The sequence below is a fragment of the Equus quagga genome, chromosome 6, assembly GCF_021613505.1.
Source record: "Equus quagga isolate Etosha38 chromosome 6, UCLA_HA_Equagga_1.0, whole genome shotgun sequence".
Lineage (NCBI taxonomy): Eukaryota > Metazoa > Chordata > Mammalia > Perissodactyla > Equidae > Equus > Equus quagga.
In genome coordinates this window covers 20,630,480-20,657,559 of record NC_060272.1, presented here as the reverse complement: position 1 = coordinate 20,657,559, position 27,080 = coordinate 20,630,480, and the positions used below count along the sequence as shown (strand labels likewise).

Sequence of the window (27,080 nt, the reverse complement as noted above, 5' to 3'; positions counted from 1 at the left end):
TCATGCCCCGGCTCCTTCTTCTGCTTCATAAGCTCTCCTTCTCCCCATTTGGAAGGGTCAGTTTTTGATCCTGAGCTACCATGAGTAAAACTTGTTCCTCACACATTATCCCTGGAACTACTGAGGTGTTCTAAACTAACTTCAGAGCTAGGAATTATTTCTAAAGTTCTGTCTGAATCAGAGTACCTAAATTATGGCTATGTCTTTAAAGGTAAATAGAAACATCATTTCTCTCTTGGACTATTATCATAGTTTGTTGGTCTTGCTTCCAGTTTTGTCTTCATTGGAAGGCATTTTCCATAGTGTTTCAAAGGTGATGTTCCTAAGTGATAAACCTGAGAGCATTGACCTGCTAAACTACTTCACACTTTGAGATTCAGGTAACGGAAACTCAACTAAAATTGTCTTACGCTATAAAAGAAATGCATGGAAAGTATATGGAGGCATCTCAAGGGATAGCGAAGACAAAGGAAGGGCAGAGATGCAGATGGTCTAAAGAAATGAAGATTGGGATTAGAATGTTTATAAATCTCTTACTCTTTGTGGCTTTAGGCTTTTTTCCTGTTGCACAGCAGCTGCTTCATATAACATAAAATATGACTGCCATTTGGCTTCCTCCAAAAGGGAGAGACTGACCCAACTCTCTTGGTTAAAAGTTGAAAAATTTTAGAGAAAGGATCACTTTATAGAGTATGATGGTTTTTTTACTAACTATAAAGATGAAGTCTGGGGAGGGCAAGGGGAAGGAGGAGAAAAGCTAGAAAAGCTGATCAAATCATACATACAAATCCAGAGGTGTTTGACACATGTCTTAAAACATCTTTCATGGCTCCCCAGTGATTTTGGCAAGACTCAAACTCCCATGTATTGCATTTAAATTTCTCAGTGATATAATTCCTGCCTTGTTTTCCAGTCTTGTCTCCTACGGTCCTTCCACTCTCTCCTATCCCACCTCCTGTTCAGAGAGGTCATCCACCTACCTGTGTCCTACATGTGTTTTTACTGGGTATGCAGAGAGTGCAAGGTGCGACTTCCCTTTACTTAGGGCTTGTTGTATTTGCAGTGTTGTATTTGCAAGAAACAACTTTGAAAAATTGTTAGTCCCAGGGCAAAGAGCAGGATTGTTTCAGCTTGCTATAAAAGTGGTGAATCCCCTACAAGATCGGTATTCCTCCCCTGTAATGCAATCCATTACGTGTGCAGATGTCCATCTAGAATCCCTGTGGGGCAGGGTAGCCAACATCATACTCATGCTGCTTGCTTGCTGTGCTGTGAATCTCTCATCTTCCATCAGCATCTGTGAAACAGTAACATGCTAGTGTGTTTACTTGCAGGCAGGGAAAACTCCTAGATGCTTCACAACTCCCCAACAACCTCCCCTAGCCTGCACCATACATACACCTGGCATTCCATTGCAGCCATACCTCAAAGCTTTTCGTTTCCCCAGTGAACTATACCTTTTCATACATCTTGCATATTGTTGCCTCTTTCTGAAGTATCATTTCCTCCAATTTTGTCTGACAAATTTGAGTTCAAATTTGGTTTGCTACTTATCAGCTTTGTCAACTTATACAGATTTAAGCACAAAAAAATCAATTTCTCATTTATAAAATAGGGATATTTTCTACTTTATATATATATATATTTGGTAATGAGACTATGAAGCATCTGGTTAAAAAATTATTCAAGCTATTGCTCAAAATTTTCTCTGACCCCCTCTCTTGTCTCTCGAAGAAGAGGAAATCATTTCTTCCTCTGTGCTCCTGCAGAACTTGGTACATACTTCTTTCACAGCACTTTGTCACATTAATTAAATTTGTTACAAATGTGTTTCCTCCTACACTGAGCCCTGGAGAGACAAAACTGCATTGTATCCTTCTTGGTATCCTTAATAACCATCACAATGTCTTGTACAGAGCAGATGTTTAATCAATATTTGATGAATTCGTTTGATTTATTAATCAAAATAAAGAACAGGAAATTACTCTGCAATTTAGCGCAGGTGGAAGGAAGACTCAGCATCTCCTGAACAGTCCCCTGAGAAGGGGAACCAGGAGCCCATTTACACTACAGGGCTGCCTACTCCACCCACCACATAGACCCTTACACATTTATCAGTCTTTAAGAGGCCATTTTTAAAACTCTGGTTTAGTTGACCTTAAAAAGAATAACCAATCAAAACCCAAACTGTATCCTGCTGCATATGATTTCTATTGGCTGTTTAATTAGTGTTCTTAGCAAAAACGATCTCCCTAGCTTGGGAGAAATGCTGCATCCTGAACATGTTTCTTAAAGAGTCCCAATACATATTTGCATATTAAAGTTCTGAGAAGTACTACTCTTGAGAGAATCTGTTCACTTAATTTTTAAGAAAATAAACTTATTTGTACAGGGCAGGAGTTTTTTGACTTAGCTTGCTTTTTATCATTCCCCTGGGACATTTTTTGCTTAATACCAGTTAGAGAAGCTCTCTGAAGAAGTAGGTGGAGCAGATGGAGGGACTTAGAAGCAGAATTGTTAGAACCTTTAAAGGGGAAGGAAGAGTCTAGTGTGAGTACCAGTTTTTTTTTTATTAGAGTAGGAGGCACTCTGTAGGGGGAAAGGTATAACATTAGGCGTGTCAATATTGAGGTTGCTGTGGCATATCGAGGTGGAATGTATAATAGAGAGTGGGAAATATGGCTATAAATATCCCTTGAGAGAGTAGCGTAGATAAAGATTTGGGGCTCATTAGGTGTGTAGTGAATTCCTGGGAGTTGAAGATTGTGCAGGGACAGAACTGAGAGGCAGAACCTGGGGCAGCACAAATAATTAAACATTAGGAGAAAGAGGATAATCTATTGGTGTTTAGAAGTCAAGGAAGGGGAAGAGTTCTAAGAAATGGGGAGTAAATAGTATCAGGTTCCACAAAGAGGTCAAGAGTGATTGGAAATGGATAAGTATCTCTTGGATTTGATGACTCAAAGTTCAACAGTTACCTAGGTGTATGTATTTACGAAGAAGTTGGTAGGGTCAGAATGGAGATTGTAGGGCTATGTGAGAATGAAGTGGAAACATGATTTCAGACTACCCTTTCAAGAAGCTTAATTCTGCAGAGAAGAAGAGAAAAAGCTGGAGTAAAATTGGTCATTCTTGTGTATATGTTTGTTTTGCACAGTACACAGTTTATGAACATGTTGATGGATTAAGAAATTGATGAATTGAGTGCACAAGAGGCAACTGAGTGAGGCAGCAACTAGGTACATAAGGCCTTTATATTTTACCATCAGTAAAATTTTGGACTTTATCCCAAGAGCAATAGAAAGCTGTGGGAAATCTTTTAGAATAAGAGCCACAATGAGATTTGCATTTTTAAAAGACCTTTCTTGTCTGTAGGGTAATCCATTTAAAACTTCCTTTCTAGGTGTAAGATTAGTGTGGTGGTAGTACAGATGGAAAGAAGAAGATTGAAAAATTATTTAAGAAGTAGAATCAATATAATTATGATTTCTTTCTTCTACTTGTCTTGCAACTTCCCATATATATTTTAAGGTTTACATCTAGCTGAAATCAGTCCTGAAAGGTAAGAGGAACATACTGACCTTGGATTCATGGCTGTTTGGATAACGTTAATTATATCGCATGTTGTGTGTGGCTATTCATATGACATGTGCTTCTCACTGAATAGTTAATATATTCTTATACTGTAGGCCCCTTCTAACTATTTATTTGTGAGCGAATTATAAAACTTTTAGAGGAGCTAATAATTTGAGCCAGAAGGAGTCAAGCCATTCAGTGTCTTAATTGTTTTCAATTAGTTATAGATTTCTATTTATGTATGTATATTTATCCTAGCCCTTCTGATAGTTTAAGTCAATGTACAAAGGTTCGTATAGTCTGCAAATAATAATGGGAAAAGGAATGTGAATCTAAGTATAGAAATAATATGAAAAATAAGTCAGGAAAATAATATGAAATCAGGTATAAGGTTAAGATGTGAAATACATGTACATTTTAGTAGAATAAGGCGTCAACACTTGTGAGCTGGACTGAAAATTTTGGCTTAGAGTTTCCTGTTGGTCACTACAAAGAATAATGCAGCTAGTTACACGATTCAGAGCAGTTATTAGAGAGAAATAATAAGTAATTAACATCACCTTCCATAGTCGTCAGGAGTGAACTAGTAAACAAAAATTTTCAAGGATTTTAAAATCATCCACATTTTTTTTTCCTGAGGAAGATTCACCCCGAGCTAACATCTGTTGCCAATCTTTCTCTTGTTTTTGCTTAAGGAAGATTAGCCCTGAGCTAACATCTGTGCCAATCTTCCTCTATTTTGTATGTGTTGCTGCCACAGCATGGCTGATGAGTGGTGTAGGTCCGTGCCCAGGATCCGAAACTGCAAAACCAGGCCGCTGAAGCAGAGGGTGCCAAACTTAACCACTATGCCACAGGGTCGGTCCCATCCACTTTTTTCTCCTAGCCTTGATTTAAAGAATCTGCTATCTTATTTTCCTGATTATTATGGGGTAGAAACTTCTCTAAGGTCATAAAGAACTCTTTACAGTTATTTTGGGATGTGATGGTTCCTTTTTTACAATTATGTACTACATTACATGCCTCTTCAGAAGTTTTATTCTAGTTGCAAAGGATAAGTATGAAGGGGATAATCAAACTTTCTAAGATAGAATTCAGAATGTTAGCAATTTTAACTTTCTTTTCCCTCTCGTGTCCTCCAAATTATGATAAAAATAACTAACGCATAAAACAGGGAAAAAAATTATATCCTTTGTTGAAAATTACAGTAGAATATTATCCAAATACCAAAGTGTTTGACAAATCTCTGCATGGTAAAGTTCATGGAAGATAAGCATAGAGGAAGCACCAGTAAGCTGACAGTTTGTTGTAACTTGTGAAAGAAAAGTTATTCCAGAAATAAGAAATGTCACTCTTAATGCAGCCCTACTAACACCTACTAACTGCCCTACTAACAGCCTTTGGCTCAGAGCCATAGGGTCCACTAGGGATGGTGGGCCATGAGACACTTGATGAGAGGGAAAGTATTGATTATATCAATGTCTTCTGAAGCATGCAGATGTTGGAATTGACAAAGTACATGCATCTTAACAAGGTTGGCATGCTGAGTAAAGCAGGGCTGCTGCTAAAGTTGTTTCCAACAAAGGCAGGAATACTAGCTGGAGAAGGAAACATCACCCTGGAGACCATAAGAAACACAGTGAATAGAACTGGACAGAGCCTTGGAACTTCCTGTTCCACAGCATCTTCCTGATGGTGATCCTTCCCTCTCCTACTGGACTCCTGAGTCGCTCAGCAGTGAGGAAGCATTACAGAAGACACTTCACAGTCCTTTCTGGGCCTGAAGGTCAAGCACAGAAATCTAAAAATTATGACAAACTCAATTGCAACTCCAAATACATCATAAAACAGATAACTTCCATAAGCATGCATGTAAAAATGGAAAACAATTGGACTTGTAAAAGACTCAGCATTTCAGTCTGAGAGATATGTAATAAAAAGAGCATCTTCTGATCTCTAATTCACATTTCCTGTTGCATTCATAAGACACAACTGCACATCTTGAAAAATAATCTGAGAACAGGAAAGGATTCTTGAAGATAAAATTCATGGTTCTCTTAAAGAATGTAGTGAAACTTATGAAAGATAGACTTGATAAAACCCGAATTACTGAATTAGAAGATATGCTGGAGCCAGCCCTCATGGCCTAGTGGTTAAAGTTTGGTGCATTCAGCTTCTGCGGCTCAGGTTCGGTTCTTGGGCATGAAACCACACCACTCGTCCGTCAGTAGCCCTGCAGTGGTGGCAGCTCACATGGAAGAACTAGAAGGATTTGTAACTAAGAAATACAGCTATGGAGTAGAGCTTTGGGGGGGTCAAAAAAAAAAAGAGGAAGGTTGGCAACAGATGTTAGCTCAAGGTTAATCTTTCCCTACAAAAAACCCAAGAGATATACTTGAGAAATACTTTCTGAATTATGAAGGAAAGGTTAAAGGGATGTAAACTATGAACAAGAAGGATGAAAGAGTCAAAAGATCCAACGCATGATAAAAATTTCAGAATGAGAGAGAAAAGCATAGGAAAGGTAGTCTCAGATAATAGAAGAAATATTACTGAATCAAAGACTTGAAGCATTTGGAGTATAATGTTTAAGTGCATGGGCTTTGGAGCCTGGCTGCCAGCTTCAAGCCTTAGCTTGGCCACTTATTAGACATTTGTATTATTGTTGTTTTTGTACCTATTTTTGTTATTGAAATAATTTATATTCTGGTAAAATTTTTGAATTTGAACTTACAGGACTTAAGAAAGTCATTTAAACTTACAGTCAGAAGAAGATAGGTTATTGAAAGGAGAAATAGCCAAGTTGATGTTGGCCTTCTCCACAATACTGAAACTAGAAGATACACAATGTGGAAGGAAGATATATTTAAGATAGTAGGCATTCTCAGATACACATAGGCTTGAAAAGGCTACTGTATGCATACAATTCCTTTTTTTTTCTTTTACTTAAAAGTTTCCAAGTCAATTGAAGAATAATTAGATAAAATATTAATTCCTAATAAATACTTGAAATAAAATGACCAATGATAGAAAAACTCCAAAGCATTATAATTATTTTGTAAACAAGATTCCTGACCTTAGTTTTGTGTGATGCTTTCAAGTAATGATTCTAAATCATAAATCAGGTATTACATTTCTAGAAGTAATGAGAAATCTGAACTCTTGCACCATATAGAAGCAGCATGGGAACTCACAGCAATTGATTGGTTTCACTTAGAGTGGATTTCTGAGGATTTACAGGATCCTGGACATCTGTAGTGGCAAGTAGTTCTGTTTCTTCATGACATCACTGGACCTTCTTGGGACAGGAATGACTTCTTTTGGCGGGGATAGTGGCAGGATTAGATGGTAAAGTGCAGTGGGGGAAGACTGGCAGAATCCAGTGTTTTTTAAAGATGTTCTTGGAATTTTGTTACCCCTTCTGGATATCATGGTCATGACTGACATCCCATGGGTTTAGGAGAATACTAGACCCAGTATGGAGGCTGGCAGTCTGGTATGGGTTTGGGAGAAGAAATTGATCCTATTGTTGGAAATGAAATAGACAGTAGGAGTATAATTTAGTTACTGGAATTCAGGTATAAGAGTAAGTCAGGACAAGGGAAGGTACTAAAAATGTTGAACCAGGGCAGGATGGATTTTGGGGACTTAATCCTCGACTAGGATTCAATTAATACTAGAATCTGTAGTGGGACAGAGTCTGTAGGTAGAAATAAGGTGTCTCAGTTGAATCAAGGGCAGGAATCTAAATACATTAATTTTAAAATGAGGTATTTATCATTTAAAGAGGATGTTTAGTTATCATGGTTATGTGATAAGAGAAAAGCAAATATCATTGACAGCCTGCTGTGCACCAGGTACTTGCCAGGATTTTTAATCCATCATTTTATTAATTTTTAATGTATCTGGATATAATAGTAAAGCTTTTCTCTAGGAAATATAACCAATTTTTGCTATTTACCTTTTTTATTTTTCTGGATTTCAATATTTGAGTTAGCAGTGTTTCAGATGTAGTCTACTACTCCATAATTTACCCATTTCCTGGGTGAAATAGATTAGTATGTTTATCTGCTACACTATTTAATCGTTAGGTAAGAACTTCTAATTCTTCATTTTTCTTCTCTCTAAATTCAAGGAATTCAAAAACAATATGTTTTGTGAATGCTAAATTTTGAGTAGTTTTGAAGGATTAAATGCTTATTTGAATATAAAGCTTTTTAAGGCAGATTTTTCATGTGCCTTACCAATTTTGTTTGTTTTAGAAAGTATTCCTATCTTATCTATAGTACATTAAAAATTATCTAGTTTATGAGCATCTATTTTAATAAAACAATTTTTAGTTACTCTTCAAGACAACTCATAGACTAATACAGAATTTTTCTTTTCATTCTTTGTTTTTTTGTTTGTCTTTGATGAACTCTAATTAGTAGCTGGGTAAAGGAGAAATTACAAGGTCCTTGTCCTCAAGAAGCTGACAGCATAGAGGGAAGGAAATATAGAATAAAATTGTAGTAAAACATTTTACATACTATGATAGTGATTTGGGAGGGCTGGTTGGAGATCAAAGGAGAGGTTGGCTAATTCTAACAGGGGCCCTCAGAAAAGGAATGAGCTGAATTTAGAAAGATAAGAAAGTTTTTAGTAGAAAGAAGAGAGGAGGAGGGGGAGTCAAGGGCATCCTAGCCTGAGGGAGAAATGGTATAAAGACTTGGAAATGATGGAACAGCATTCTTTATTTAGAGGATCCTAAGTAATTTAGTGTGACTGGAGTCAATGGTGTGAGATGAAGCAACGTGGGAGATGAGACAGAGGTCATTGGCTCTCAAATTTTATTATGCAAAACGAGAACTTGTAGTGTCCCTTAGAAATAAAGATCTCGTCATTCCCCTAGACATCCGGATTCAGCCAGTTTGGGAATCTTCATTTTCATGAAGCAATTTGCCTTCTCCCCATTAATGATCTGGAAGAAAAAATCTATGGACTGTTTTTTTTTTTTGGGGGGGAAACACTGTTTTCAGGAGCAGGGACATGTGGTAGAATTTTAAGCTGGGGTAGCAGTGTTATATTTTTGTGTTAGATTGTTCACCCTGGCAACATTATAAAAGATGATGTTAAACAGTGAAAGATTAGAGGAACTACATTATTTAGGGAACAGGCTAAAATACTACAACAGAGATCAGAGTATACAGTAGCTTAAATAAGATTTTAGTTTTTTATGTAACCTTCTGGAGTTGAATAGTCCAGTGCTCACAAGGTGACTCTGCCATATTAGACATGTGGCTCCTGAGGTTCCTCTAGGAGTTGCCATTAGAAAGCCAGCAAGAAAGAAGAGATATGGTGGGAACAAGAGAAAGTCTAGCATAAATAATTTTAGAGATTCCCTGAGGGTATATTTATATACCTTCTTTGGCCTGAATATAGTCACAGATCAGGAATGGAGGCCAGCAGCACATGGCGTGAATGTGTACTTGGGGCCATTTGAGTGGAGAATTTCAAGGTCATAGCTACTGGGCACATGGTCTGGAAGAGGGGGCCCTTGGGCACATTCAGATGGGCCCTGAGGACTTCTCACTGCTTTAAGAACTGGAGGCCTGGGGCAGGGTCCCCTCTTCCCTGGATCTAAGAATAATACTGTCCATAAGAAAGTAGCTAGGAGAAAGACAGAAGGTGAAACTAAAGGAGCAGGAGGAAAAAATGAAATGAATGAGATGCCTAAACCTATAGGAGGAGTGATAGTTAATTTTATGTCGGTTTGGCCTACAGGATGCCCAGATAGCTGATTAGACATTATTTCTGGATGTGTCTATTAAGGTGTTTCCAGAGATTCCATTTGAATTGGTGGACTGAGTGAAGCAGATGGCCCTCCCCAATGTGGGCAGGCATCATCCAACCTGTTGAGGGCCTGAATAGACAAGACAGAGAAAGGTTGAATTCTTTCCCTGCCTGACTGCTTGAGTAGTCTTGCATGGGGACTTGCACCATTGACACTACTTGTTGTCAGGCCTTCAGACCTGACTGGAGTTTACACCGCCAGCTTTGCTAGGTATCCAGCTTGCAGATGCAGAATGTGGGACTTCTCAGCCTCCATTGTCACATGAACCAATTCCTTATAATAAATCATACATATCTCCTATTGGTTCTTTTCTCTGGACAACCATGACTAATACAGGATGAGTTGGATCTAACTTCAACGGGAGAAGAGACATACATGTTTCTGAGATGAGAAGTGAATGTGGGTGTAAACATAGAAATATTTGAAGGTGTGGAGGTAGAAGGCTCTAAAGCCATTTGCTCTTTAATTTAGCGGTATTTGTGTTTGCTCAGGTTTCGAACAGAATTATTGCTGGGAAGTTTTTCCTATTGCCTATGCAAAAAATCTGCCCCAGATACTTGGGGTAGCAGAATGATGGTGATGAAATGATCGCAGTGGAAAACAAAATAACTATTTTACTTGGTAGGACTGAGAGATATGGAAAACTTTGGAAACACATTTCTTAAAGCAAATGCGTTTTAGCAGGTTGGGGATTGAATTGAGGGTATTAGTTAGCTTACCTTTCCACTGTTCATTTGTATTTATGTCCGCTGTACATTTTTAGACTGTTCGTTTTTGTTTAAAAATAAATGTCAAATTTAGTGTAATTTTAATAGAATAGAATTTTAATTTAATTTGTTATTACTCTATCAGTTTTCCTTAAGGAAAACAAGTGTAGAGTTATTATACTTCGTTTGTGGCACATTTACTAGCAGCCTGTGCAAGAACTTTATTTATTTTATAATATCCCTTCTTCTCTATCCCAATCATCTTTTCTGTACTCTGTACTCCCCTCCGCTTACCAAAACCACTCTAATTTGTTTGGTATATTTCCTCATATGTACATATATTTTAAAATATCAGGAGTGTTACATATATGTCATTTATTGTGCCAAAGATGTCATTCTGTTCCTTGCATTTGTCATTCAAAGTTGCTTTTAAAATGCATCCATATCACCATATGGATCTCTAGTTCGTTGCTTCTTGTGCCACTTATATCTAACATGTACCCCCCTCCTTTTACTCGTCAGTCATCCTGGTGGTGGTACCTTGATTGCCTCCAGTTTCATTCACCACAAAATCTCTGTGATTAACTTGTACTTGCATTTTTCATCTCAGGACTGGGTCATAAAATTTACATATTCTTAATCCCTGTCACCCAATGGTGCTCCAGAATAACCATGCCATTCCTACCCTTGCCAGCCAAACATGGAGTTTTTATTTTCTTTTTAAATTCTGGGAGATGTTCTTGGACAGATGGCAGCATAAGTGGACATTTTCAATATCCCACCTCCCAATATCCATGGAAATGTTCAACAGAAGCAAAAACAGAAAAAGAAGACTTCATTTACATCACAATCAGGAAAAGCTTCAACATATAACAAACTCTAGAGACTATCAGATGTCAAACAAAATGCCATGGATGTTGTGTAGACGGAAAATGGAATGGAATGAGGTGCATATCTCAAGTCTCTAGGTCTTACCATTTTGTGGGAATAAATGGCGTTATGTGGCTAATTAAGCCCATATTTCATGACTGATAATCATCTGCTTGACAGTGTAGAAACTCTGGCCTGGTTGTTTTTTTCTCATCATCAGTAAGTGTCCCTATGAGACCCCAGGGCATGTTTTAGTAGTTATTTATCAATTTTCAGTCACTATCGTCCATAACAGTACTCTAGTTTTGTTTGTTTAAAACTAATCTACCCCCCCGTCTCAGATACACAGTTTGAGTGGAATTGACTCAGCCACGAACTCCTGATTGTCTTAAACCAATCAACGTACTTCCTGTTTTGGCCACAGTGATTATTCAGATATGGGCACATGAGCCAGCCAGAGCCAATAAAATGTGAAGAGAAGTTTGCAGGGATTTCTGAGATAAAGAAGTTTTCTCTTTTCTTCTGTAAGGTTTATCTGAAGTATATGTTCTCTTCTCCTGAGTGGTGGGGACTGAATCACAGCAGCCATTTTCTTCCTTGAGGCAGGAGTTTCTGGGGGTGCCCCCCATGAGAAAACTAAGGATGAAGCCAAAACTATGGAAGACAGAGCGGAGAGACGGAGGGGAGGCAGGTCTTCTGTGAAACTGTTTAAGCAGCTATGTCAAAGGTTGCCTAAAATTATGCTTACTTTATATTTTTAGTTTTATAAACCAACTAAATCCCTTATGGGTTTTGCCAATTTGAGTTGGTTTTGTTTATTTTTATTCACATGCATCTGGGTGACACAATTCCCTTTAATGTGTGTGTTAAACAAACATCTTAGCAGTGGGGGTTTCCTATAGCAGAGCGGGTGAAGTGCCAAGTAATAGTTTATTTTTGGTACATTATTTCTAGGCACACAAAAAGTCCTGATGATTGGGTTGGGACAGCTTTGAGTGATAGTGACCATTCTCTACCCAAAACCACTCTGCCTGCCCACCCGTGATTTCTCAGACTGGCTTATTTGGCTGGGCTTTTCCACTGTCATCTGTTTCAGGGTTCCTGAGATCCTTCTATATAACTTATTGATCAATCCATCATTTCCTGCTACCTTCTTCACTAGAATATTGGCTTAGGCACTTGGGTTGCAAGAAACAAACTAATTTGGTTTGTCTGAAACAAGAATAATTTGTTATAAGCCTCTAAGTGTCTCTCTTGAAACCCCAAAGTATAGGAAATAATTGGGCCAAGAAAAGGACTGAAGTGGGAACCCACAGAGAGCTCTGAAAGTTTTCTCTTCATTTCTCTACTCTGTATGCTCTGCTTTTTGTCTCCATGGTGAAATGGAATGGGCACATCACTCCTAAATTATATATAAAACAGCTCGGTTGGGGAACAGCCTAGACTTTTTCTATGGTCTAATTCTAACTTCTCAGATGAAACAATCCAGTTGGATCTGTTCAGTCACATATTCACCTTTGGTTCGACAAACTCTAATCAGATGTGAGGTCGTGTGACACACCTGTGACTGGCAGAGGCCTCCTCCTTGGAGGTGTTGAGAGATCCATTCTCAGAGGAAAGAGGGTTATTGTGCGATGGGCTGATCCCACCGGAATCGTGGCTTGATAAGTCATTCTGGTCTGAGCTCCATCTGTGGTTGAGAGTCTCCCTCTCTCCCCATCCCTAGCCCCACACCACCAGGAAGGTCTTTAGCCCATGTACATCAGTGGATGCAAATAGATCTTTGAAAATCGAGGGAGAATGCTTAAATTTCATGGGTCCGATGGTTCAGAAGCTCAGCTTCAGCCCGGTTTGGAACAGCTTTGGGGCAGTGGCCTGGTTTCATTAGAAAAATGGTGTGGATTCTTGGCTACAGAACCTTTGAAGGCTCTTTTAAAACTGAGGGGGTGAGATTGCAATTCAGCTCTACTGCTGCTGTTTCTTAAAATGTGTAGGTATTAATATGTATTTAGACCTTTTGTCTCCTGAGCTGGTTAACATGTCAGAGTGTTGCCTCTAAATTCATGACTTCAAGTTTGAGAAAGCTTTCTGTTTAGCATACCTTTTCTCTGCTTCATGGACGTAGAATATATACTTTCATGTTAGAAATGCTTGTTATTGGTTATAAAAGTAAAGATTTAAATATGTGATTTTGTTTGCATGTTAATCAACCATGGCTTGAAAAACACCTCGTAGTATATTATCCATTGAAGGATCACTGATGCCGTTTATATATGTGAGCATTGCTGTTCTGCCTATGAATATTATGTTGACTCTATTTGTCTAAATTTGTAGATTGCCAAATGTTACTTATTTTTTTAAACTTTTTTTTTAAAGATTGACACCTGAGCTAACATCTGTTGCCAATCTTTTTTTTTCCTTCTTTTTCTCCCCAAATCCCCCCAGTACATAGTTGTATATTTTAGTTGTGGGTCCTTCTAGTTGTGGCATGTGGGATGCCACCTCAGCGTGGCCTGATGAGCAGTGCCATGTCTGCGTCCAGGATCTGAACCGGGGAAACCCTGGGCTGCCAAAGCAGACTGCACGAACTTAACCACTTGGCTCTGGGGCCGGCCCTTGTTACTTATTTTTTATTGAATCCACAAACATAAAAACTCATAATAGCCGAAACGGTTAATACTCTTCTGAAAATTTTTTTAATGGACAATATCAATATATACTTTTATAGAATAATGCCTGTATTCCGTAAAAGAACAAAAGTGAATCTAAAAATTACAGTGATACATTTTTGTGAGGAATATTTGTAAAAAGGTAAACACAATAATCATAAATACTATTTCAAAAGGTTAATCAAACCAGTTTTTAATGTCCTCAGCAATACGCTTATCCTGGATCTATATTTAAAACTAATTTTAAGCCATGAAAGTGCCTTCTTAGGTTCTTACAAAACATTTATTTGCAAGTAAGGAGAAAGGGAAGGAGACTAGTACTTTACTAAAGATCTTTTGTTGCAGACACCGTGCTAGTTATGTACAATATGCTGGGAAACAAGGCAAAGGTGGGCTTTATCCTATTGGAGCTTGCAGTCTTGGGAGAGAAACAGAAATGAAATACAATCAAGTACACAAAAGCAACTGCTCATGAAAGCACCAGAATGCAGGGGGATACAGGGACTGTTTCGCTGCCCTTCTGGTCGGGGTTGGTAGAAGTTAGAAAGGAATGGGCAGTAAAACTGTTAAACAGGTGTTAGCACAACAGCTTTTAGTGAGTTGAACTGACCTTATAATTATTCCTTGTTATTCATAGGATCTCAGATGCAATGTGATTACTCATGTAGTCGCTATCTAGTTACAGTCAAGAAAACAAACAAAATGGTAGCCCAGATGATTACAGATCTTTGAAAAGTACAGGCTTCTTGAATGTGGCTACTTTCCGCAACACAACTGATCTCTCCCTTCTTAAAGCACTTCCAGAACACCACAGTCTTTTCCTTTACCCTCTTTTTATCTTTCTGCCTCATTGACTGCTCCTTCTCAGGCTCGTTTGAGGGGCTCTTTCTCTTCTCCAATTCCTACTGCCATGCCTTTGTCTTGGTCAGTTGTTCTCACCCAGAGGCAATTATGCCCAAGAGGGACACTTAGCAATGTCTGGAGATATCATGGTTGTCACATCTGGGGAGCCGAGCTACTGGCATCTTGTGGGTAGAGATCAAGAATGCTGCTGAACATCTTACCACATATAGGACAGCTCTCCCACAAAAAAAAAGAATTCTGGCCCCTAGTGTCAATAGTGCTGAAGTTGAGAAACCCTCTAAATTTTATAAACTAAGCTCTTTCCTTAGATGATCTTGTTGGAACCCTCAGTATTTAATATCATTTTGTGTTTCAAGCTCCAAAACTTGTATCTTCACTCTGGATCTCTTTCCTAGGCTCCAGACTTGCATATTCAAATATTATTTCTACATCTTCAATTGGATGGACAATAGAATTCTCATTTCCAAATCTGAATTCTGTTTTTTCTCTGCAAACCTGTGCCTTTTTTGCATTCTTTTCTGTTAATGGTACTGCTTATGCATCCAATTTCTCAGACCAAAATCTAAGGGTTATCCTTAATTCCTCTCTCTTTCTTTCCTGCCAAATCCCATCCAAGACATCTATTCTAAGTTATCTTCTACCTTCAATATACATATGTCTAATCTAACCACTTTTTATCATTTTCACCTTAGTCCTAACTCTTATTTGCAATACAGAAATGCTGATTGTCAACATAGCAATTAGAGTGAACTCTTAAGTAACAAATCAAATCAAGTTACTCCCCTACTTCCTACCATCATTGTAATAAATTCCATAAGTGTGATCTACAAGGCATTCTGTGAACTGACCTCATCTCCTCTCTCTCTCCCCTTTGTTCACATGTAAGAAAAGGTTTCTTGACTTTTCTTTTTATCTTTGATTTTTAGTACTTTGACTATAACATCCTCAGGCATAATTTTCTTTGTATTTATTTTGCTTGGAGTTCAATGAGCTTTTTAAATCTGTTAATTTGTAGTTTTCACCAAATTTGGGGAATTTACAGTTGTTATTTCGCTGAGTATTTTGTCTGCCCTATTTTCTCTCTTTTTGCCTTCTGGTACTCCAATCATGTCTCTGTTATATTTTCTGATATTCTCCCACAGCTCCCTGAGGTACTGTTTATGTATGAATGTGTTTATATATGCATGTATTTATTTATTTTCAATCTTTTTCTCTGTATTCTTCAGATTAGATATTTTCTATTGACTGAGCTTTAAGTTCTTGGCGCTTTCCTCCGTCATCTCTATTCACTCGCTATGCAGCCCATCCAGTGAAATTTTTATTTCACATATTTTATTTTTCAGTTGCAAGATTTCCATTTTGTTCTTTTTTTATAGTTTCTTTTCTCTCCTCAGATTTCTTATCCTATAATTTATTCTGAGCACATGTTCCTTTTACCTCATTGAACATAGTTGTAATCGCTGCTTTAGAGCTCTTTTCTCTTTATTCTAACATCTGGATCATCTCAGGTTGGTCTTAATTTATTGTATCTCTTGAAAATGGGTCACATTATGCTGATTCTTCATATGTCCAGTAATTTTAGATTGTCCTCTGGACACTATGAATGTTATGCTATGGTCATTCTGGATTCAATTGTATTTCTGCAAAGAGTATTAATATGTTTGTCTTAGGAGAAAATTAACTTGGTTGGACTCAAACTTTCAACTGTGGCTATTGGGCAGCTACTCAAAATTTAATTCATTTCTTTCATCTTTAGCTTTCTAATAGCTGGGCGGCTTACAGTCTGTACCTACCATGTGAGGTGTAATTCAGGGCTCAGCTAGAGATGTGGGCAGAGTTTACATATAGAAATTGGGGTTTCCTCTCTCTGGCTCTCTCTTTCCTCTTATTCCTCCCTCACTTTCCAACAGCTGTGATTGTCCTAATCTTTATCTTCTAGTTCTGCAGTCCAGAAAGACTAAGGTTCCTATTGGAATTTTAGTTCCTTTATATGTGAGCTGCTCTCAGGTTAAAAACCACAGACATGAGAAATGAACCCCATGCTTTTCTCCTCTTCCAAATATTGATCTTCCAGAATATTTCTTCTTTTTTTTTCACTCTCTAAAGCTTTCAGGTCATTGTTATATTTTGTCCAAGTTCATGGTTGCTCTCTGTGGATTGCACTGCCATACTGCAACTGGAACCCTTCTTGTTATTTTTTGGACATGCAAAGTTTATTTCCACTTTAGAATAGGGAACTGGAGCAGCCACTATAAGGGTGTTATCAGACCCTCCATTTAGTGTCAAGTCCTTTTGAAGTTGTGGAATAAACTGTAAAAGAGACTGAAATAGTTTGACCTGCTATAACCGTGGGAAATATTATTACCATTGTATTGGCTAAATTTCTTTATATGGCAGAGGACAGAAGAACCTGTGGTAGGTCCAGGCTTCACTGTGAGCTGGAACATGATTATGGCATCTGAAAGCCTTGCATCCTTGAATCATTAAATTCAGTTCCAGCAGAAAAGAGAAATCTTTACTTTCTTGGAGGTGTCCACAAATAGCTCTTTGTGTTTCTTTCTTGTGACTGGCTATCTATTTCTGAATCAATCGTTGTATTGATAGGATATGATGCTGTGTTTTGGCCAATCAAAATTCGTCCTTCTGTGTGTATCAGTTTCATCTAAATAACGCATATGTGAGTGACGAAGAGGCAGAGCTTCAAAGGAAATTCCAGGAGAGGTTGTGGTTTTCACCAAATTTGACCAAATTTTCACCAAATTTCACCAAAGGAACAGATGCTGGCCAGCTCTCAGAAGATGCAATGCCATCGTCATGATTCTTGCTGGATTCAAGGACTTAAGTATTTTTTATTCTACCAGCATGTTGGAATGCATTTGACTCAGTCAACCATTTTACAATGATAACATTTTACAAACTATCAGTTTCAGAATATATGGCAAGAAGACATTCTCAGGAAAGATAGAAGGAGCAAGTTTACCAGTATCACTTCTCTACTCTGATTTCCAAGGTCCTCTTTTCATCTGGTGAGAATTTGTGTTTTATGACATGTAACATCTATTCTGGTGAACCTCATATATATCTTGTTCTCTATGTCTTGACACCAAGGGCCCTATTCTGTCTCAACCGTCAATAAAGCTGGTATGTGCTACAAATACAAAAATACTGTTAGTTGACTAGGGGAGAGGTAAATGAAGTAAAAAGAGAATGTATATTATCAACCAGCAGTCCTATTTTAAAAGTTTTTTTTTATTATAAACTAAAGCAGAGAAAAAGGAAACCCTTGGATTTATGCTTATTTGATTGGTTGTAATCCATTGCAATTATTATTATTGAAACTCAAATTGTCCCATGTTTGGCCAGTAGAAACCTTTTGAAGTTGGCTGCTGTTATGGGCTAAATTGTGTTCCCCCAAATTCATAAGTTGAAACTCTAATCCCCAATATGACTGTATCTGGAGATGGAGCCTTCAAGGAGTTAATTAAGGGTAAATTAGGTAATAAGAATGGCTCTAATCGCATATTGCTTGTGTCCTTATAAGAAGAGAGAAAGACACTGGGAGTGCACATGCACAGAGAGGAGGTCATGTGAGGATGCAGAGAGAAGGAAGCTGTCTGTAAGCCACGGAGAGAGGCCTCCAGAGAAACCAAACCTGCCAGCACCTTGATCTTGAGCTTCCAGCCTCCAGAACCATGAGAAAATGAATTTCTGTTTAAGCCACCGGTCTGTGGTATTTTCTTATGATAGCCCTTGGCAGACTAATACAGCTCCTGAGTCCTTTTGATATGACCCTAGTACTTATTTGATATCTTCTTTGCTGTCTGGTGGACAAGATGCTTTATCTAGTCTGTCATTTTATATGTTTCCTGCCCCAGAACTAGAAGAGGCAAGCTTTCATCTTGAGAGAAATCATATTTCAAAACCTTAATCTGGACATGAAGGATGCCCTTTGCTACTTGTTTCTAGTCATTGTTTCTAGGCCTTTCCAGTGAAGCTAGGGAATATATATTTTTTAAAGATAAAATTCTTCATAATTTCATATTGATACTTAATTCAAATTCAAGATTGCAGAGTTTTTTAGCCTCTTCTTGATTATGTCTGCATCTCCTTTGTTCCACATAAAAAATTCTGGTTTTCAAGGCTAGAATTAGATAATAGAATTTGAATATTTTGTGATTACTTATTTGTTTTACCCCATATTATGCTCACATGAGATATAGTTTTTAGGACTTGTCCTGTTTTCTTCTTTAGGGGCTTACATTATTAACAGTATTTGTTGTCATTGTTTTTCAAATCCTTTCATTCTTTTTGATATTTCACAATTTCTTATTTCCCACCTTCTGTTTCTTTAAGGTATTACTTTTGTGTGATTGGCTCCTATGTTCCTTTTAGTGTAGTCTTCATTTCTTAATTTTTTTCTTTCATCTTTGATTCTTTCTTGAGTACTGTTACCTCATATCTGAGTTTTTCTAACTCTGATTTGTGTTATTCTTTCATGTTTTGTGTCATTATCTTTTAGCTTGTTTTGGAATAGCATGGTTAAAGTTTTTGTCTTATTTTTGGTGGGGGGCATGTCTTTCTGGCATGCTTTCTTTGTCTGTGGGGATGTTATTCTGTTCCTTATTCTCTTTTTCATTATAAAAACTGTGTAAGATTTTACCGCAATATTTTGTTGTTCATTTTATGTGAGGTTAATTTTTTTTCTGAACCTTTGGATTGAAGCAGGCTTCGGACTAGCTTTTGTAACTTTACACAGCTGCTGCTTCTGTTGCTTTTGTGTGGTGTTTAAAAGTGTGCCTACTTATTTTCTGCAATTTCCCTCCCCACTTGGTCTAGACCTTTTCTATCTATGTCTCTTGGATCCCTCTTCTGTTGAATTTTGATTCCACTTCCAGAAGTTTCTTTTCTCTGTGGGGTTCTTCCCTGGAAAGGAGCCTACTGGATCTGGTTTGAAAGTTCACAGGGGTCTGGATTGTCCCTGCTCATTCGTTCATTTCCATCATGGGTCCTTTGCACACATCTAATAATCGAGAAGGTGAAATTCTCCCAATTTCAGCTGCTATTCTCACATTCATCCACTGTGCTTTCTTGTGAATCCTGTGGGCTGTTTTGGGGTTCTCCTGTCCTCAAGTCCTTCAGGCATTATTCACTGCTTCACTCTTTTCCGTCCTGTCCAGTCTCTGATACTGTGAAGATCTGTGGTTGTTGCTGGTTTTTCCCCATCCTGTTTATATTTTGAAGTTTGTGCAGATATTATGTCATCTAGTTTTGTTGTATTTTTTTGGATTTATTTTCTAGTTGTCCTGTCTGGTTCATGTGTGGATTTGGAGATAGTGAAAATTATGCTGCCGCTTGCCACCGTCTTTCCAGAATGCCTCCCCATGTTTCTATCAACATATTAAAAAAAACATACACAAGCAGGTTGATGGCTGTAACAGTTTCTTATGCTGGAGAACAGAAAGGAAGATCTATTAACCAACACTGCTGCTTCCGGATGAGAAATCGAGAAAAGCCGCCACAATTCTGGTTGAAGGCCCCTTCAGCAAGAAGCCTGCTGTTTTACTTTTAATTTCATTTTGTTTTTAGTGCTTTAATTCTTGTTGACTTTGACTTTACTGTTCAGAATGTGACTGCTGCTCCTGAGCCTGGGTTGTGTACTCTTGCTGTTTCTTAGCATCCTTGGTTATGCCATATCTTTGAGACCAGGCTTTGAAATATTTTTAAAATGCATCTTGTTACCAAGTAGTGTCTGTTTGGGTTCCATCTGGCTTTGCTTTCTTATGATGCTTGTTCTATTTATAATGGGAGAGCTGTCACCTGGGCATTTTATCAACAAGCATCTTATTATGTCCTTTGTGCTTATAGTGTGAACAAAATGTAAGATATGGTCCTTCCCCTAAAGTTGTTTAGTTCATCTTGTCTGTCTTTGGTACTGGCGCAGGAGCAAGGGAACTAGCTTCTTGTGGACTTCCTTCCCCTCCGCTCTGACCCCAACTCTTAAGTTACTTAAGCATATCTTGTAAGTGATACTGATGAAAATATAGTGCCGATTAGATGTAACTAGATCTTTGAGTTATAGTCCTGATTTGATTCGGAGTTTAGTTTTATGTTGTCATCACCAACTTCTAAGATTCTAAATGAAAGTCTGGATTAATCAATGCAGATCCTCATCAACTTGAGGAATGTATTTGCTCTAAGTGGTCTAAATTGCTATCCATGCTTATTTAGAGTTGCTGAGACGTGATGGTTTCTCTCCCACATTATGTGTAGGGGAGCAGTCAAGGTAATTTGTAGCATCTTTCTAAGTGTACTTCCCACCATTTAAAATGTGACAAGAAGGCCAATACCACTCTATAACTATATTTTAGCCTATTTTGGGGGCATAAAATTCCTTAGATGATTCCTAACCTAAAATTAATTTTCTTGCAACTTACCAAACAGATGACTTCTTTCAAAAGAGGAATTGATAATGGCCAGTTATGTCTGTAGACAAACCATTTATAGATTCCAGATGATTGTTTTCCTTTCAGTAGAGTGATGGGGAAGAAGATAGCTTGGGAATCACTCTTCCTGTTTCCAAACACCAGCTCCACCATTTTGTACTACTTATGTATGTAACACTGGGCAGTTTTCAAAGCCTTTTTTTGTCTCTATTTCCTCATATGTACAATGTGGCAGTAATGCTTCCTGTATCATAGGATTGTAATGTGACGATTAAATAACATAATATATCTATATGTTGGATCCTCTATTATTGGTTTAGTGAGTGAAAATGGAGTGTTTATGATTTATTGGACACTGTACTGGATAACTGGGATATAATAATGAGCAAGAATTCCTCCACTTGGAGTTTTACAGTATAGATGAGGGAACTAATTAATTAGTAATTACATTAAGGAAGAGCATTGCAACTATGATTCATGCAGTGGAGAGGTATGAGACACTCCAAGAGCAAATAATAGGGACAAGAGCAATCTGGGAGGTGGGAGTTTAGGGAACATTCCCATTGAAAGACTGAGTTAAGATTTCTTTTTTTTTTTGGTGAGTAAGATTCACTCTGAGCTAACATCTGTTGCCAATCTTCCTTTTTTTTTTTTTTAATTTTCTATGTGGATTGCTGCCACAACATGACTTATTGAATCTTCTAAGTCCTTGCTTCAGATCTGAACCCGCAAACCCAGGCTGCTGAAGTGGAGTGCGCTGGACTTAACCACTATGCTATGGGGCCAGCCCCAAGAAGACTTGAGTTAAGATTTAAAGAAAAATAAATGGGAATGAATTAGGTGAAGGTGTGTGTTTGCTGCATGTGTGGGTGAGTACATGTAGGACAAGAGTGTCCCAGACAGAAGGAAGAGTGTGGAGAATAGCTCTGGGGCAAGAGGAGCTTGGTGAATATGAGGAACTGAAATAAGGCCATTGTGTAAAAGGAGGAGTACAATGGCCCGTGTTACTTGAGAAGAGCCTGGGGTGGGAGAGAGGGACGGAGTGGTTGCAACTTGGGGGCCTTTAAAGGCCATGTTTAGGGATGTGGTCTAGCAAAATGATGTTAGGTATTTGAATTCTGGATAGAGACTTGCAATGATCTATTATTATTGTTGTTATCATTATTTTTATTCCCTAGCAGTCTTCCCCGTACTAAATATGTTTGTATACTTTAATATTTATTCATTAGTTCTTCTCCCAATCTCTATTATTTTTCTTCTCTGAACTCTTACTCCTCAATCCTTTCATTTAGAAATAAAGCTGAGAAGATAGCTTTGTTTACTTTCAATCAATTTCACTGATTGAAGTGGCGTTTGCCTTTGTATAACTTTAGACAAGATAAATAAAAAACAATTGCCAAAATGTTACCTGCTGTGACACATATAAATATTTTATTCTTAGCTTTTGTGAAATGCTCAAATGCTGTCATTTGCTATTTGTCTAAACAAGTTAAAGCCAAAATTATTAGAAATTTTGGTATCCCATGTTGGCGGGAAGCTCCGAGTGATTTCACATGTTTTCATCTTACCCAGAACCAACTTTTGGATATGTGAGGCTTGAGGCCAACTCTGTGTGAAAATGTAGGAGTTTGAAAGGTGGCTGTTATGTGTATCTGTGTGTGTGTGTGTGTGTGTGTGTGTACATGCACATGCATATTTTATGTTTGCTGATCTCCAATTGGTCAGTGATGAGCTAATGTGGGGGTTGTGAAACTCCCCAGAGATCAGGGCCATGACTCTTCCTCCTACCCTAAAATAAGTGAATGATATGTTATGTAGGCCAGGTAAATAAAATTGTCCTGATCTTTACATAAAACCTGAGTAGCCCTGGGAGGCCTGGGGCTCATCCCATGATGCCCCATCAGCGTTATCATTGTTAGGCACTATTCCATGCTCTGTATCTTTTCCTCTGTTCTCTAGCATACCTGTTATGTATAAAGGTGCTTGCCTTGGGATCCTATCTGGGATAGCAGTTGTTAATCATATTCGCAAATTTTTTTAACCACAACTATCACATATGTGTAATAAATTCACATTTCATGTAGTATGCATCTTCTCAGGAGTTTTCTGAATATGGCTATAAAACTAAAAAGTACTTTTAATGGTAGGAATTGTCTGTAGCAAGCTAGGTGATGTGTAGAATTTTGGATGCTGGGTTTGGGACTATGGGGGTCTGGATCCCCCATCATATCATTATTGCCGATAATTGCTTATTCCACAAGAAGCACAAACATAATGGTGAGCTGAGAAATCAGGTGAAGACTTTTACCTGTGTGTGCTGTACAAAAGTCAATTTTATTTCCTCAGGAAAAACAATTGTTTTAGTCCATATACTTCTCTATAACATATTTAATTTAAATAATTCTAGCTGAATTAATAAAGAAGCAAAAAAATGTTTCCTGATTTGACTCTGTACTTATATAATAGTTCATTTGTTTTCTATTATATAGTCTATTTGTTAGTTAATAGTAATTAGTTAATTGAGTGGACCTACTTAATATTTGATCAAAATGTTAAAATATTTGAACAAAGTCTTAGTGGTTGAGATTATTTTGTTTTATGTTGGGTTAATGGATTGTAGATAACTTATAGCAAGTGCTCTGGTAAATCGGTTCCTTACATAGAACATGAGCCCCATATGTGCCGTACTCATCATGAATGCCTGACATGTAACATGTAATGTCTGTTAAATGAACAAGTAATTATTCGGAAAAATATTATATGTGTTCCAGGACCTGATCTTCAGGTTTGCACATCCAAAAAACCTACATGTTGCACCAGGAAGATGGAGGAGAGATATCAGATTGCAGCTCGCCAAGATATGCAGCGGGTGCTTCAAACATCCAGCTCTACATTAAAGTTTCTAATATCTCGAAACGCAGCTGCTTTTCAAGGTAAATGTAGCATGGGTTCTGAAACTAAGGAGAAGCCTTGTTATGTAATTTGCCTGTTGTTATTATACTGGTAAACGTGGCTGGGTTTACTTCGTTTTTGCATATTATTTTGGTATAAAATGAGGTGTTAGCTTTTTCTAACCTTCAGAACTTGTTTCTGAGGTCATCCTGGGGCATATCTATTGAGTCAGACTGGGGAAACTGTTACGTTAGTGAAATGGTACTTGGAAATATCTCTCTTTCTGGGGTTCTTTCAGATGCCCCGATATTCTGACCTATGGTTTTACTTCAATATGAATAGACATAATTCTTAGATTTCATTAAAATATTCTATAACATAAAATCTCATTGCTTTTAACTGGGTAGTTTTAGATATATTTTTAAAAATGTGATTTGAAGAAATATTTATTTAATTTTTCCCACTCCAACGTCATGTGGTTTTCATAATACCAGTGTGATATATATCAAAGTGCAGACAAGTCTGATAAATAGTAAAATAGACAATATTTATTGTATGTTTAAGGGTCAGCTAAGACCAGAACTCAAACTTAATTCAAACAGTATGTTCAGAAATAAAATAATGGGTTATAAAGTTACAAGGCACATTGGAAAATAGGTGATCTTTTTCTTATTTTAGTCATCTCTTCTATAAAATTACTTATTACCACAATAAAATAGCTTAATTTATTTTTCCTTTTAAAAAGCATTAGCTATTCTGTATATGATTAAAAGGAAAGTATCTAGATTACACTGCTTTTCAAACAAATTTATTGTTTTTTTCAAAGCAAAATATAACTTCTGTTAGTATTACTTTTTCTTGAGTATGTTAATACCAATCTATTTAAATAATTTGTGCTTTGTTTATATACATAACTAAATCGCAAAGCTGATTAATTTTTAACCTGTACTTATAAAATAAAATAAATTCAATAAATCAGGATAAAATTTGAGTTAAAATGTAGTTCATGATGAATTGATACTTTCGTAGAAACTGAAATGTCAGATTTTAAGATTTTATTAATTGAGCGATTCTTAAAAGATGTTTTATTTCTCTTATGGGATTTATTCATGTGAAATTGTTGGAGGAATACATATTGACATGCCTTTTAAGCAAAGCTTTGTGATTTGAACTGGCAGAACTAGAACACTTTACCCACAGAAAGTGATGTAGTGATTTTTTTCTCATGAAAATGATAGCATGTACAATATGGAAAATACATTTTAGAAATAAGGTGCGGGGGGGTGGGGCGGTGAATAGACCAGTCTGATCAGAACAGGGAGTTGTGGACGGCAACTGTGGATCGTATACTTGACAAGGTGAGCTGGACTCATGTGGAAGAAGACTTAAAACATCGACTTGAGTTGAAGAGAGTCACTAGATTTTTGAATGAGGAAGCTTCATTATGGTTTCTCACCTTTTTTTTTTTTGAGGAAGGTTAGCTCTGAGCTAACATCTGCCCCTAATCCTCCTCTTTTTTGCTGAGGAAGACTGGCCCTGAGCTAACATCTGTGCCCATCTTCCTTTACTTTTTTTGTTTGTTTGTTTTTGTTTTTTTTTTTTTGGAGGAAGATTAGCCCTCAGCTAACTACTGCCGGTCCTCCTCTTTTTGCTGAGGAAGCCTGGCTCTGAGCTAACATCCGTGCCCATCTTCCTCTAGTTTATACGTGGGCCGCCTACCACAGCATGGCTGCCAAGCAGTGCCATGTCCGCACCCGGGATCCGAACCAGCGAACCCCGGGCCGCTGAGAAGCGGAACGTGCGAACTTAACCGCTGCGCCACTGGGCAGGCCCCACCATCTTCCTTTACTTTTTATATGTGGGACGCCTGCCACAGCGTGGCGTGACAAGTGGTGCGTATGTCCGCACCCGGGATCCAAACCTGCCAACCCTGGGGCTGCCGAAGCAGAACATGTGAACTTAACTGCTGTGCCATCAGGCCGGCCCCCTGATTTCTCATCTTTTAATGTCAAAACTAAATCCCTCCAAGTAAGAATATATGGCTAAAGAAGATCGTGACAATCAAATCTACTTTTCTGGATACCAGTATTAACTATGTAAGTGACAGAAAGTGCCAACAGTTGCTAACACATAGGCACTCAATGAATCTTAAACATTTTCTTCTGTCTTCAAAAATACTGTAACAGACTTTTAAGATATTCTTGGATAAATTGATCAAGATAGAACACAAGTTCAAAAGATTGGGAAAAATATAAAACCTGGAATATTTAGACTTTTAACATGGGTTTTGCTGCTGAAAAGTTTTATGATATTGCTAAAAATTTGGTGACAACTAAATCAGTAGTAGAAATTCATGAGATTGTCTGTATCTACCAGCGCGTCAGGTAATATTATGTATACTTTTGTTATTTTCTGTTTAATAAATTGTACCTGCTGTATTCAGTAGGTTGAGTTTTGTTTATTTAAATATAAATTATAAAAAATTAAAAAGGTAAGGCCTTTCTTAAATATGATTTGTTATAATAATCATTTTCTCCCTTTGTGGAATGCCAAGTTGTATTTAAGAATCATGAGAAGGCAAGACAAATTTAGAAGAAATTTGCCCAAAGGCTAACTTTACTGGAACAAATTCTCTTACAAGAAGAATACCTGCTTTTAATGTAATGAATAGAATAAGTAGCTTCAGGCTTAGTTCCATAAAAACAAGCTTAAATATATATGCTAAAAGCAATTTGAGATCACATTTATCGTACAATAACTAAGCAGCCTACTTTATCAATAAGTAAAATGCCCTCCGTCTAGTTTCTATGCAATCAGAATATCTGAAAACAATTCAAAGCCTTTATTTTTCTAAGAAGAGAGAAGCCAACACATTTTATTCAGAAACTTATTCTGCTGGAGAGAAATTTAATGGGGAAATCAATTCACTTCTCAAATGATGTAAGTAGATTTGCTAAATTTTGATCTTTTGATTTTTAAATATTTAATTTATATTTCCTACTCGAACAAGAGTAAGCCTGTTTTTTTTAGTGGTATGCTCGGTCATGAAAGATTGGGATGTAGTATGGTCCCTTCTCTTATGGATCTTATGGAATCCCATGGAAGCATGTTTTTGAAGCAACCTTTTGGATATGGCCAATGGGGATGATTGGTTGGGTCTGTGGATTTAGTGGGCACATTACTGAGAGATGAAGGAATTTTCAGAGGAGAGAAGAAACAGTGCTGG

At 37.5% G+C, this 27,080-nt stretch overlaps 1 protein-coding gene across 1 annotated transcript in view; it reads left to right on the top strand.

The window, feature by feature from the left end:
• GPC5 (glypican 5) overlaps positions 1 to 27,080 on the top strand; it is a 693,690-nt gene that overhangs the window by 13,139 nt on the left and 653,471 nt on the right. Inside the window, exon 2 of the mRNA XM_046664799.1 lies at positions 23,734 to 23,895. Coding sequence (XP_046520755.1) covers positions 23,734 to 23,895 — 162 coding nt within the window. The remainder of the gene's footprint in view (positions 1 to 23,733; positions 23,896 to 27,080) is intronic.